At 40.8% G+C, this 15,364-nt stretch overlaps 1 protein-coding gene across 4 annotated transcripts in view; it reads right to left on the bottom strand.

The window, feature by feature from the left end:
- The window catches only part of ARID4A (AT-rich interaction domain 4A), a 62,136-nt gene that overhangs the window by 38,468 nt on the left and 8,304 nt on the right, over positions 1–15,364 (bottom strand). For all 4 annotated transcript variants that reach the window (XM_019550893.1, XM_019550896.1, XM_019550894.1 and 1 more), the window contains exons 5-7: positions 4,515–4,594; positions 4,328–4,422; positions 1,606–1,738 (exon numbers count right to left, since the gene is read on the bottom strand). In XM_019550893.1, coding sequence (XP_019406438.1) covers positions 1,606–1,738; positions 4,328–4,422; positions 4,515–4,594 — 308 coding nt within the window. The remainder of the gene's footprint in view (positions 1–1,605; positions 1,739–4,327; positions 4,423–4,514; positions 4,595–15,364) is intronic.

Below are 15,364 nucleotides of genomic sequence, written 5' to 3'. Positions count from 1 at the left end.
CCTCAGTTACATACAGTAAATCTAACAAAGTAATACTAAATCAGTGAGTAAAGCAAATAAATTTAGTACTTAAGCAAAAGTATTTTTAATAGTGGCTAGTATCTCTGATGTAAAAGGCAATATGCATACGCAAACAGCAAGTCAGGTACTATAAGAAAGGACTGATAAAACATCCTGTGATGCATTTCAATGTGAGCAAGTTACTCTGGATTTTTTTAAATTCTGTGAAACACCTTTTTTTCCCCTTAATTTATACAGCTCAACACATTTTTTTTTCAAGTATACTCAGAATTATTCCAAATAGTTTTGCTGGTGATAATACTCTAATAACCAGTCCCTAGAAGTCACGTTACAAAAAAAAGTTCACATATAAACATTTAGAAAATTATTATAAAGCTACAGCAAATTATATTAGGTAATTCATATTTTAGACAAAGAAAAAGGCTAGTAATTGAATAAAGGATGGAGTAACATGCAGAATAAATAAGAGTCAGGTTAATAAATCTGGCTTTAAATTGCCAAGAGGTGTACCAATACAGTAGGGGCTGGATATAAGCATAGCCCTGTGTGCTTATGTCAAGAAGTTAACCTTGCCTTCACTTCCCCAGTGCAGTAACAATATACCCTGTAATTTAGTTTAAAGCTTGTACTTGCTTTAGCTACAAAACACGCACACAGTACTTACGTGTATAGTGTCCATCACTTAAACTCCCACTGACGTTAATAAAAGTATAATAAATGGCAGCACCCTATCTAAATTCTGAAATATAAGTCTGAAGCTAGCTCTGCAAACTTTTTAGCCTATTGACAAGCTAACTGTAAGAGTGTTTTACTGTTTTATTACTACCAATGTACAATGCTGGCTGGCACTGGATACCAAGTTATCACTGATAAAGGCAGAAATATGCATGGTTATAATTGCAAGTGTGCTTTTAACAGGTGCTTCACAGCCAGAAAAATTCCTGGCAATGTGTTGCTTATGTATGAACTGTGCTTTTATCGTCCATGCTTATATATGGCTCCAGCTGCATTAATATAATCAATTCTGATGGGAAAATAACAAAACAAAACATCTTGAAAAAATTCTGTATTTTTTCTAAGTAAAGCTTTTGAAGTAAATCAAATCCATAAGCCTGACAATTTTAACATTATTACATTCATTTTTCTAGTATTCAAATTGTGGTAGTGTTAGAGTGTTGTTGTAGCTGGGATGATCCAGGCATTATGCAAGAGGCAAGGATTTCTTAGGGTGATACCTTAGACAAGCTTTCAAATGCAAGGTAGACTGTCTTGCATTCAAAAGCTTATTAGGTCTATCCCAGCTATGCAGTTGGCCTTATAGAAGGCACCATCCTAAGAAATCCTTGCCCCTTGCACACATTGTAAGACAATGTATTCTTAAGGCAGACTCATGAAGGAACAGTTTTTGGTACAAAAATTGTAAGGTTTACAAGTCTCCTTGCCCAGAAGTAGAACTCCTTTTTTTCTCCATGGTAAAACAAGAATAGGACTCTTGCAACGGACTAAAAAGAAGCCTCTTGCCTAAAATACATAACATGTTTAAGGCACGCTTTATGTAGTGAATATATTAAACAAGTTACTTACCAAAGCTGGATACCAGTCTGTCTTCTCAGAGCTAGAAATTACACTCACAACTTTACCAAGCAATTCATCATTCAAACGTCTCTTATCTTCATCCTCTTCTTCGCTGCTTTCTTCCTCTTTTTCATCTTCAGTACTAGGGAATTAAAACAAAATATTTTAGACAGTTTTAATTTGAAAATGAGAATTAAGAAGAAATCTAACTTTTAACCAATCTTTTCCTGCTGTATCTTTCACCAAAAAAAAGAAAAAGAAAAGCATTGTATTTACTTTGGGAAAGAGATTTTCAATTAAATTTGTATTGCAGTCATATCAATGAGTCCTAGCATTAGGGGTTCACCGATAAAGATTATTTGGCCCGATACTGATGGCTGATTATTATTCAGCCATATCGGCTGATACCGATCAGATTGTTGATATGCAGCCCAGCAGCTTGCAGAGCAGCGTCTGGCTGGTAAGTCTGCTGGGGGGAAGGGGCATGAGGGAGGGAACAGGCTTGGGGGCACAGATAGATGAGGAAGGAAGTGGGGCTGGGGTAGGTACCGCCCAGCCAAGGTGGGATGCAGCACAGAGCCATGAGCAAGTGGCTCATCCAAAGGGCGTGGGAGGTGGCGGCTTCCACTGCTGAGCGTACTCCGGGAGGTAGGGGGGGCCTGTGCCCCCCAGGTCTGTGTGCAGGGTGAGGGCAGGCTGCTGCTGTGTGCTCAGGGTCAGGGGACAGTGCTGGGCTCTTCCTGGTGTGGGGGCTGGGCCAGGCCTGCGCTCTGGGTGAAGCTGCTCTCCAAGTTGCTGGGTTGCATTCCCGGTTGCATGCATGCTGCAACTATGCACATGACATTTATCTGTGACACCAGAGAATTGCCTGTCAAGAGTGACTGCCAGGATGGAGTGCTGCCATGCCAACAGAGATGGAGGGGGGAGGGAGTACGAGGCCACCACCCCGTGCCACCACCAGATCCAAGGAGCAGGGCTGGGAGTGGGTGAGGTAAGGCCAGCGCTGCTGGCTTCACCCTACTGCTCTATCCCTTCTGTCATGGTGGCTCTCCGTTCCCGCCATCATTCTCCTCCCCAACACTGCTCCATGTCCAGAACCACGCCACCTCCTCCCCTCCACCTGCCCCCTCCGTAATGGTGCTGCTCCACCTTTGCCATCATTTTTGATGGGCCATTTGCCTAGTGCACAGCACTGGCTGGACCCATGCCCTGCCAGGAGCCACGCCCCCTAAGACCATTACAGGCAGACAGAGAAACACACAGACAGACAGACAGACTAAGCCTTTTATATACATAGAATTATCAGCCACATCAGTCAAAAAAAGCTGAGTGCCAATAATGTCAATTTTCCTTTTATCGGTGCTCATACAATATGGACCGATGTATCAGCGCACCTCTACCTAGCAGTAATCAGAACCTGATTATGCTAGATGTTGCACACATGCAGGAGAAAACAAAAGGAAGTTATGAGCCAAGGATCTTATACCGACAGCTTTCATAATATACAGTTTAAATATCTAAACAGGTTAAAAATCCTAGACAGTGAACTCAAGCTTTATGAAAAGTTTAAACATCCTGGAGCCTGACACACATGACATTTTTTCAAATTTATGCTGATAACATACCTATCAAATCTTGCACTGTTGTGTCACTCATATATTACTCTTCACTTGATTGGTATATTAAATCATTTTAAGACCAAATCTTGACTGCCTGCAAGAGGCTGCTTGGGGCTGAAGAAAGAGGACGGAGGAGGACTGGAGGCAGGGGGCCACATGCACGTCCCTGCGCACAGATGCACATAGCACCCAGGCGGCATGGACAGCAGCTCCTGCAGCTCCCTTCAGGTAAGTCTATGGAGGGGGGGAAGAGGGAGGCAGATTGAGGCCCCCACAGTGAGGGAAGGAGGGAGTAGGGCAGGGTGAGTGAAGGACGTTATCAGGCCTAAGGGAGTGATGAGCTGTGGGTCAGGAGTGAGGGGCACCTGGGGAGGTGTGAGAAGCTGCAGGTTGGGTGTGTGGGGCACTGGCAGGATCAGGCGGCTGCAGGTTGAGTGAGGGGTATGGGCAGAGCCAGGGGGCTGTGGGTCGGAGTGAGGGGCACCAGAACGGCCTGGGGAAGATGGGGACTGCAGGTTGGGAGTAAAGGGTACCAGCAAGGCTGTGGGGGCTGTGGGCCAGGAGTGAAGGGCAATGGCAGGGGCAGGGCACCGGCATATCAGGGCTGCTCAGAACCACAAAGCAGGGGGGACAGCCGCAGCTGGACCCATGTCCTGGTGAGCAAAGAGGGCAGGGGGAGGTCTGATTTTCTATGATAAAAAACTAAAATCAAATGCTAAAATATATAGGTATTAAGAATTTATTTTATTATACTGACTGAGACACTGGTAAGCTTCTAAAGTACTTTTAAATTGTAATTATATCAATAAAACATTGTGTTCAACTGATACCTACATCTATAGCTATTTATCTATCTATCTATATATAGCTCTGTATGTATAGATATGTATATAGATATAGACAGAGACAGATAGATACACATAGTGGCATTTCATTTAAATTGCAAAAAAAGGTGGATCGGGGGGTTAATCAGAGAAGTTGCGATTTTTAAACTGAGAAAACCAGGATCCCTGCTCATTTGTAGTACCACAGAAGTACAAAGGCCATCATGCCCCTGAAAACATTAGTAAAGTAATAAAAAAGTAGCAACATATAGTATTAAGAAAACTCACACAGGAAGAGAAGATCGCCTTCCTCTATTGGATTTCTTCCCAATAACTGGGGTTCCAAAGTGCTCTGGATTTGTTAATGGTAGTTGGTCAAGTGTCTAGGAGAAAAGGTGAAAAACAAGTTGGTTAGTAATTTGTTCACGATACAAGTTTTTACTTCCTAGCTTCAAGGAAAACATCTTCTCTTTACCTCACTTTCTGCAAAGTGTCTTTCTCCTTTCAAGCATAATGAAGTTCTCCTCAATGTCCTTTCATCACCATCATCAAAAACTAGAACAAAACCAAAGGCAAAGATATTGGTACAAGATGAACAGTTCTATTTAGCGTGTTTAACTGAATGGCTTATTTGCTATTCTAAACTCTAAGTGAAATAGCTCTCTTCAACATGGTTTAAATTCTTCTTGGGCTCACAATTAGAAAGAAGTCTGGCAGTCAAGAGTCGAGAGTAGAAAAACATTTTGGCAAGTTTGCAATGGCTTTGAATCAAACCAGGTTCTCAGCTAGAACAATCTCAAGGTTTGTCATGTCTCTTATCAATATACTGCACTACTTCAGGCCACAGATACTGGCTGCCTGCCAATTATTGTTCACGTCTAACATTCCCAGTTGGGTTGAAACACCCAATTATTTCTGATTTATGCTGGAACAGTCTCCCAACCTGTTTCTGTTGCCATGGAATATGTCCACTTTCATACGCAGTGTTGAAATGCTGCCGGTGGGAAGAAAAATACACACAAACGTTTCTGTTACAACATCAAGCAACATGCTACTGGACACACTGAAGCACTGGAAATCCATGTCTAGCAGTATGTTCATATCTGATCTGGTCCATATTAGACATTTCGTTCACATATATCCAGAAGAAAGTGCTCTCTATTTGCCACATACAGCCCAAAAAGATAAGAAAAGAATGAGGCTGTTACAATCCTGGATTAAAGTATGCTGACACTTCCAGGCAATATTGTTAATACTTTCCCAGTTAAAGTTAAACTACAACTTCTTCCAAAAACTAGAATTTTACCTCTAAAAGTCTCTTACAAGTATAAATAAACTCAGTATCTGTGAGTGAGGGTAAGGGTGTACTTTAAATTTCATTAAAATGTGTATGTTATTAACTAAAGTGCCCTTGGGGTTGGTTCTGGAACTGGTTTTGTTCGAATATCTTCATCAACAACTTGTAAGATGGGATGGAGTGCACCTTCCACAAGTTTGCAGATGACACCAAGGTGAGGGGAAAAGTAGATACACTGGAGAGTAGGGCTAGGATTCAGAGATACCTAGACAAATTTGGAGGATTAGACCAAAAGAAATCTCGTGAAGTTCAATACAGAGAAGTGTAAAGTCCTAAATATACGACAGAAGAATCCCACGCACCAGTACAGGCTAGGGACTGCCTGGCTAAACAGCAGCTCTCCAAAAAGGACCTGGGGGTTACAGTGGATAATCAGCTGAATATGAGCCAACTGTGTGCCCTTGATATGAAGAAGGTTAACGGCATACTGGGCTGCGTTAGTAGGAGCACTGCCAGCAGATCAAGAGAAGTGATTATTCCTCGCTATTCAGCACTGGTGAGGCCACGTCTGGAGTACTATATCCAGTTTTGGGCCCCCCACTACAGAAAGGATGTAGACGAATTGGCAAGTCCAGCGGAGGGCAATGAAAATGGTTAGAGGGTTGGGGGACATGACTTACGAGGAAAGGTTTAAGAAACTGGGTTTATTCAGCCTGGAGAAAAGACGACTGGGGGGGGAGGGTTAACAGTGGCCCTCAACCACCTGCAGGGCAGTACCAAAGAGGCTGGAGCTGGACTGTTCTGTGGTGGCAGATGACAGGACAAGGAGCAATGGGCTCAAGTTGCAGCAAGGGAAGTTTAGGTTGGATATTAGAAAAAACTCTTTCATGAGGAGAGTAGTAAAGCACTGGAACAGGTTACCCAGAGATCCTTGAAGATTTTTAAGACAAAGCCTTGGCTGAAATGATCTAGTTGGGGATGGTCCTGACTTGAGCAGGGGGGTGGAGTAGGTGACTTTCTGAGGTACCTTCCAACCCTAATTTTAGAACCATAGAAAATTAGAAAACTCACCCTTCTATATGATTCTATGAAAGTTTGCAATTCTGTAGGATTTTGGTAGTTCTAATTTCACATTCCTAGGTCCTGATCCTGAAGACAAGTCATTTGTATAAACCCTTGTCAACGTGCTTTCAACCTTTCACTTATTTTTCCCCCTCCAACAACCAATCCATCTATTTTTTATTTTGCTAAAGGATGACTTTGTGCCACCCACCACCTTTCCACCTCTCAATTTATTCTGCAAAAAACCAGAAGTGCTGACTTTTTGTTTTTATTCGCTAAAAGTAACAACTCCTTCTGGTTCTCCATCCAACAATTCTCCGTCAACCAGTTACATTCCAAATGCAAGATAACCAATACCTCCATTACTGATCTTCAATATGTTGATTGTGTTGTATGTACCCAACTGAAGAGCTCTACAACATTCTTGATTGATTCTGTTAAGTGTAGGAAATGCTTAGGCTGTCAACTTAACAAAAACCAAGAGCTTTTACCAACCCACCCCAAACAAAGCAGCAGCTCTCCTCCACACATTGCAATGAGATGGCAATCTTTGGTGAATGTTTAGCATTTCCTCTACCTAGGTAGCCACCTTTCCCCAAAAGTAAACACAGACATCTGTAAACACAGACATATTCAACACTGGATGAAATCTGCCAGTGCTCCCTTTGGATAGCTCCAAAATCATGTCTTCAATGATCATGATATCAGGACCCAAACCCATCTCCTCTACCAGGCTGCTGACATTTTCTCTTTTTTTTAAGTCCCGGGACACTGGGGCTGGACAGGGCAGCTGTAGACAGGGCTGGGAGAGTGGGCAGGGGTCGGGGGGCACTCGGGGGGCTACAGGACCAAGCAGGGGATGAGGCCTGGTGGGGGTCCCCCCATGGTGTCCCCCCCCACACATTTACCAGCACAGAGCCCAGGTTCAGTTCCCTGCGGCATGAAGCACGGACTGCCCGAATCTCTGAATCTTTTCCAAATCGATTCAGAGGCCTTGAATTAATTCAGACTTTTTAATTGGTCTCCCGATTCGATTCGGATTCGGAGATTCAGCTGCCGAATTGGGCTGAATCTCCTTCGAATCCAATTAGCAACCAAAGCTTCACACAGCCCTAATGTTTAGTATGACAAGACTGAGGACAAATGACAGACAGCCCCCACACTAGACTGTGGCTCCTGAGCCACAAGTGATTCTTCCACTTAACACCTGGGGCTCCTGGCAGAAGTTTGTTTGATTTTTTTTTTTAACAGATTAATTTTATTATATTTTGAACAGCAGTGTGTACCACAGTTCACCTAAGAGCTGCTGCTGTTTGGTTAATGCTGACTACTCTGGTGGCTCCTGAGATCAACAAGATTTGAGTGTCATCATTTTAGAGTACTGGTTCCCAACCTTTTTTTTACCACAGCCTGGCAGGAGCGGGATGGAGTGTGCAGAGCCAGCTGCCTCCCTCCTGGGGCTCCCCCACTGCCTGGCTTTAACTCTGGAAGCTCAGCTGTGACCCCAGAAGCCGCTCACCCAGGCAGACAGATGGGGGTCTGAGCAGGAGGCTCATGCCACAACCAAAAAGCCAACCCACCATGGCCTGGTGGTTGGGAACCTCTGTTTTAGAGGACGTAGACTGCTTAGTTTACAGTTTTGTAAAGCACAGAAGAAATACCATTTCTTTCCCAAGCAAGTCCTGCCAATCATTCAATTAAACCACTCAACTTCCACTTGTAGTGAAGACCAACAAGATCCTACCACCCCCAGCAAGAACACTGTATATACTGAGCAATGAGCAAAACAGTAATCAAGCATGTAAATAAGAGGTAGTGTATTTCATTAACAGTTAAATACATCTATCTGAGGGAGCTTGTGACATAAATAGGAAATAATGTGCTAGCAAGATCTCTTTTCCTGGCTAGAATAAAACCTGTGGGTTAGAAAGTTATAAATAGCCAATTCCATGTTCCCTTTCTAAAGCATCAGAGTGAATGTTTGGAAATTTCAGAGTTTAAATTTCATTTTCACAAGCAGTGCGTCAAAATTGCCTCCCTCACTTCGAATGGAGGAAGTTAGGATAATTAACACTTAAGGAGCTTAAACATTACACCTCCCCCACCCACCACCACCCCTATTGCCTAATATCCTTTGGCACTAGAATCCTTTGGCATTCAACCCCTTTTTCCCCATATTCTCAAACCTTCAAAACTTGAATAAAGGCAAGACATCCCTTCTTTCTGACAGGTAGATCTCATTCTGCAAGTCTGGTGTCCCTGGGCCAGCTACACAAGCATCTCAGACAAGCATAACTGCTTGTCTTTTACAACAGAGGGAGTAAACACTAAGCTGTTCTGTAACCTGCAATGCCGAAATGGGGAGGAGCTGGAAGAGCCCAGGGCTCTAAGAAGTGAAGTGCTGGAAGCAGAACCATTATTTCTGAAGGGCTAATACTTTGACCCACCCTCCTTTTCCTGTGTCCTCTCCATAGGTGACCTCCATATGTGGTCTCAACTATCTCCCCTCCATTCGTGAAGCCTCAAGGGTACTTCAGGGAAGGAAGGTGAAGGAATAAGAGTTCTCAGATCTCCAGCAGAACAAGCAATTTGGTTAAGAGCTAAACAAGGGAAAAGGGGGAGGGGGAGACGCTATTCAGCAACCATGTGGGATTCTCCAGCCTGGAGGCAAAGGAAATGCACGGCAGGGCTTAAGAGGGCATGATCCCTTCAATTTAATCTCCAAGTTACAAGCTCTATCTTTGCTCTGTTCAGGCATATCTAGAACTGCAAGTTTTTCAAACTAAAAGAATGGTTTACAGAAAGGACTTGAGATATATAAACAAGCTGAGCAAAAATTTATCAAGTCTGTCTTCACTCCAACCTGTAGCTTCCATAAATACTTCAGCTAAACAGTAAGAGAGACTGCTTTTCAATAGTTATTATAAAACAAAGCTTTAAAACACTGTCTAATCTAGCAGGTATAGACTGAGAGACATAGAAGAATCTCATAAAATTATTAATACAAAAAACTGAAATCCTTTCTGCGAGTACAGGGCAGTAGACAAATATTTTAGTTGTTTGGGAACAAGGAAAAGGGGGTTGGGAGTTGTGTGAGGAGCAAAAAAGGGTGTCAAAATTGTTAAAAATAAAGTGGTTCTTGTTAAATAACTTCTAACGACAAAATTAAACCTTTTTGTTCATAGAAAGCATTTATAAGTCTAGGAATAAACAAGAAGGATGTTAGCTCAAAGATGGCCGGACAGATTTGTGCCTTATAGACAGCCACTCCACAGAAGCATTTTGTGTGTATCAGAACAATAGTCTATATAATTGGATGATTCTGAGGGCATGAGTCTCATATCCTGAAATGTACAATATTATACAATGAAGAGAAAAGTTTTCCTTAGTTCAGTTGGTGATCAGTTTACACAGTGAAATAGGACAAAGACTAGTCCCTGTACTGCAAAAGTTATTCATATCCAATTGTTTTTGGATTACTAAACTATGGGCAGCATAAGGACATGCAATAATGAATTCCACGGATTAATTAAATTGCATAAAATGTCAGTTAATTTTATTCATTCTAAATTTGCTGTCTTACTTTAACTACCCTCTCATCGGTCGGAAAGGTTAAATAGAAGCACTGATATGGCCTTCTAAATACCTTTAAGATACTTTTATCACATCCTCCTCTTACTGCTCGTCATATTCTAAGACGTCCTTCTGGTTTTAATCAATCTCCTTTTCATCTATTTCATGCAACATTCTTCAAAGCAGCCCCTCCCTAAGCATGTCCTTTCAGTACAGGTCTTGTTTTAAAACAGAGCCATTACAAAGTAGTCTCCTGGATTCGCGATTTGAGAACTCCCTGAACACTGAGCTAGTGGACAAACCACAACAGTTCTCCTGGCTCAGTGACACTTTGATACCACAGTAAGAAGTATGGCAAAGGAATATAAAAAGATGTATACCAACAGCATTCCATGGGTTTGGACCCTGGCTGCCAATTCACTCCTAGTTGGGTCCAAACTTGAAGCAAAGTCTGAAACCAAACTTTAATTTATACTGTTATTACCACAAAGAAAAAGAGAAATCAAAACTGTTAACACAACACTGAATAAAGCACACTTGGCCCTTTATGATTTTTGTAAACAGTAGACTATATTTAAGGAGTGAAGGATATGAATCTAAGTTCTCTGTTGGTGTAATTTCATTAACTTCCACTGAAGTTACACCCCGAGAAAGAATTTGCTTAGTTATATCAGCACTATAAAGAGGTGAAAAACAATCTTTGCAGAGGCACATAACGGATTTCAGAAGAAACATAGAGAAATGACACACTACTAATGCTTGGAACAGAATCATGTTCTTTTGCCCCGCTGAGGAAACAACTATGGAAAAGCAAAAACCCCATAAAAGGCATCACTGCTTAACATCAAAAGGGGCTATCCAGGTTCTTACTGGAGAGGAAAAGTGTGCCAGCTGACCTCAGTAAATATTTCTGGGGAAAAAATGCCACAGCTACTAGCTAAAGAATTAAGGCTGCTACTCAGAAGCCACGGCAAGAAATGTTGGGGACAGGAAAGGAATGGAGGACAATATTTAGCAAAGCTCTGGCAAGAATCCTTCCCCTCCAACACTGCTGGAAAAGGTAGGGAGGAATAATGGGATTTTTTTCAGTATTGCACCCCCTGTTTATGAGTTTCGTTCTTTTGATGAGCTCTTGAGAAAAAACTTGTAATACACAACCCCTTTCCCCAAGTCCCTAAAAGCATCCAAGCTACTTTGGGAGGTAATCATTTCTGGCATACTGATATGGTCTATATTAGTTCTTCCTTTTCGGGAGCAGTGCTAGAGCTAAAAGCAGAGGAAGTAAACTGACACGATTCTTGCTGGTATCATTGCTTCCAAAAAGGATTTGAAAGAACAGCAAAAGGAAGACATTTTTCAGTGTTCAGCTTGGGAAACTATAAGCAGCAACGGAACACTGCACCTATAGGAAAAAAATCTGTGTTAGTTTCCATGAAAAAGGTTCCGTTTGTAACCATAAAGGTTGGTGGGGAGAAACCCTCTTTATTGGCAGATTCATTATTATAAAATTGGATTAAATGGATCCCATGAGCAAACGGAGATTTTCTATTTGGCATGATAGAAAAGATATTCAAGCCTTGACAATAGAAGCACTGATGTTAGTTATCATGACAGACATTTCTGCACGTTTGGGGGTCCTACAAACCAATGTCACAGGAATTTAAAATTGAAAACCGTAACTAGAAATTAAGAAAGATTTTAAAACAAATTATACCTCTCACCAGCAATTGTGCAGAAACCAGTAGGCAAGAAAAAAATGTATTCAACTAATTACAAGTTTAGTTTAGGTCTAAGACAGACAAAAAAAGCACCAGGAGAGCCTTGTAGCCATAATGCCCTTGTAAAAGTTACAATATTATCTATTTGTTGAGTACCCACACTATGCTCAGCATTAACAAGACAAGGCGACCCTGTAAAAGATACTTTGGCAGGAAAGAATGACCCTAGATACTGCACCTGCTCACTGATTTCAAACCAGAAAACTATGTTACTGTTTACCGAGCAAGGAAGAGGAGATACCATGCTCCACAGTAAGGGAACACTTCTCTCCTCTCTCATTTAAAGTAAGAGAAGGGAGGGTATGGGAAAAAGGGAAAGACACATTTGCCCACCTGTCCAACTCCAGTTAAGAGGTACCAGCTTTAAAAATAATGAAACAACGCCACAAAATAGCATGCATTTGTTTCCAACAACTGATTAATAAAGTTTTCATATGTGACATTACTAAATGCTTTTGTGTCTGTGAATGATGCTTCAAGATTCTTTTCTTCACCAAGGCAATACTGAAAGCACAAGAGCTATGCAATCCAAAACACATCTGTTGAATGCCTTTGTAAAAGGGCTCCAGACAATGTTAAATCACCTTTACAAGGGAAATCTTATCAATAGCAAGATGCAGTAGGGCAACCACTGGTTTACAGAACCAAGAAAAGAACCTCTAGAAAAACGTACATGAAATTTCAGTGTAAAAAGATACCGTAAATGCCCAAACTCTTAAAGGATGCTTATAAAACTTCATCCACTAAACAACAGTCTATTTCAAACTTGTTCCCCCCAAAAATGTTGCTTATAATAATTATAACTTGAACAATAAGCTGAGAGAAATTCTCTCACTTTTTCTTGTACCTTCTAAAACTGCATATAACATGATTTACCATTACATTACAGCTATATACTCAGGCTCAATTCCACACTGCCAACATGATTTTGTGAGACTTTCTAGTTAACTGACTGTAAGCAAGAGGACCATGTTTGTGTTCACACAGAAACTTTCTAGCCATTGCATCTTTGCTTGTCCATCCGTGTGCTGTCAAACCATTTGTTTCTGTGCAAACTGGGCAGTCTGGGCAACTCTCCTACAGTACCTATTGTTTAGGATTCCTGGATAACATGCTTACCAAGCAACACATGAAGTCATCTTTCTGGGATGCCACACTAAGCAGAATGCTAGAAGGAAGGAGGACTGGTCAAACTAGTTATATTAGAATGATTAGCGTCCTGTATATCCTGCAAGAAGTGTGCTGTACAGGTTATAAGATGACAAACAGCTAAAACTTCTGGCATGGATAGCAATTTGGCTGACTATGGCTATATTCATAGCGTCATCATGTTGAATGTGGGCACAGACCATGGTTAGAGCCAACAGTGCTTCTAACTACTTATAGTTTCATAGTTTAATTGAAAGTCTTGTCCTCAACTACAGCCTAAGTTGGCTTTTCCTATTTACCTGGATCCTTTTTTAATATTCTGTAATATTTTAAATCCATGCAAATCCAAGGGCAAGGATCAGTACCTGAAATTATTCTGAACTTGAGGGGATTTTTTGATAATTGCTAGATTTCAGATTGACTGGTCCCTGCAACAGAGAAGTGATAGGATCTAGACAGTAGTTTTCTGTAATGTGTCCTTCTCAAATAGGATACTACACATCACCACAGTCAAGAGAAATCTATATGGATCTAATGTGTTACATATGGGCAGAAAGAAGTTTCTATTTATAAAAAAAGTGTTTTCAAACAAATTAAGAGAAATAAAAGGAAAAGGGCATAACCCCCTGACTTTCCTATAAAGCTTGAAACCTGCAGATACCAATATAAAAGATTTATATCAATTCCCATTCTGGACGGCATAGAACGGTCTCTGTGAAAAGCAGTGCTAAAAATTGTTATAAATGTACATCCTTTTCATCCTCCGTTCTCACGCTGAAGACAATGAAAGGCAAGAAAAGGGTAAGATTATTGAAGAAATAATGAAACCAACATTTTCACTGGGCAAAGAAAATCCTCCTGTACTCAGATAGCTAGAAAATGAATAAGGCAAAACAACACTGGGTTTTTTTTTCCCTTTATAGATTGCAGGACAAGCTATACTTTGAGAGAGAGACAGAAAGATCTAAACTTACAGATTTCGCTGACTGTTTTTGCAGTTTCTATCATCAGAAGGGTGTATGCACGGACAGAAGAACTCTTTTCTTTTGCTGGGTTCCAGATAGGCCTACTACAAAAAGGCTGTTCTAACAACAACATTGAGTAGTTTTAATGACTGCAATTACTGCTGCCCACCACAAGGACCTGACTGACACTAAAACAAATACTGTACTTGATAGAAACAGTCTACAAAAGTGACACAACAGATCTGGGACCAGGAACACAAAGGTTTTCATTTCATGATCTTCTGGAACTCAGGAAATGCCCCTCAGCTCTAGGAAAGGGAAAGGAAGGAGAAGGAATTCTTGTTACGAGCTTCTTGAACACCCTGCTCTGATTTTTAATGGAATAGCACTGATTTCTGAAAACTAACCCAATGAGTAATTTTTTAATAGAAATTTAAGGGGCATTTAATAGGAGCAAACTTAAAAGCCTACCCTGCAGGTAAACAACACTACAGTGAGAAAATACAAAAGCACTTTCATGAAGTCTATAGGCAAGAAACAGTTTTACACGCTAAGAATCTACTTTCAATTTTAGTGACCAACGTAAACATTTAGAGAAAGAAACTTCCTGCTATAAAACAGTGCTTTTAAAATATATATATTTTTAATATTCAAGGATAGGTTCACAGCTTATCACAGTTATCTTTGTTTTACCACTGGTATCTGTAGCAACACCCTTACAGAACCATGCAGCTTATTTTTCTTCCCTTGTTTCAGAGGTTACTTCAATATTTACCCAAGGTACTTTACCAATTAATACTTGAGAAACTTGTAGATGAAAGACTAAATAAATAAGCAGTATTTCTAAAATGGCTTGGTTAAAACAGACTTAGGAAGACCGTTCTGAAGTTATGTAATTGCCTCCTAACTAGAACATCCAACATGCAACACGCATAAAACTCCTCTTCAACAACATTACTGCAACACTCCTTATTTTGTAATTATTGTCAAAACTGAATTAAAATGTTCCTTTTAAAACGACTTAAATGTCTACTTTAGCTATTCTTTATCCCCCAGCTTTTTCTATTCCTTGTCCTAGTCATACTTTTGAAAAAGTAGCTCAATTCCAAAAATTCCAAAAGTATTTCCAAGCCCCAGTTAAAGTCCAACATCACTTCATTTTTGCAGTGTTAACATTACTAGTCCATGCTCTGTGGTACAAAGGCAATTCAGATGCAGCAGCAAAGAAAAGCCTGTATTTGATTATTTTTAAACAGCCCTTAATCCATTTTGAGCAGAGCATTACCATGCTAATAACTAAAATAACTGTTATTAAAACAAAGCATTTCATTTTTATTACTGCAATATCAATATGAAATGGCCCTTATCAGTGGTAAAGTACAAACCAAAAGTAATGATCTGAATACACATTGTCAAATGTTGAGTTGTAAATTGAGTGGCCTACTCTACAGCAGAAGACACTGGCTAGCACTACGGAAGAAAGAGACTTGGGGGATCATCA

Source organism: Crocodylus porosus, unplaced genomic scaffold (assembly GCF_001723895.1).
Source record: "Crocodylus porosus isolate Cpor-Errol unplaced genomic scaffold, CroPor_comp1, whole genome shotgun sequence".
NCBI classification, from domain to species: Eukaryota; Metazoa; Chordata; order Crocodylia; family Crocodylidae; genus Crocodylus; species Crocodylus porosus.
This window is presented reverse-complemented; position numbering and strand designations above follow the sequence as displayed.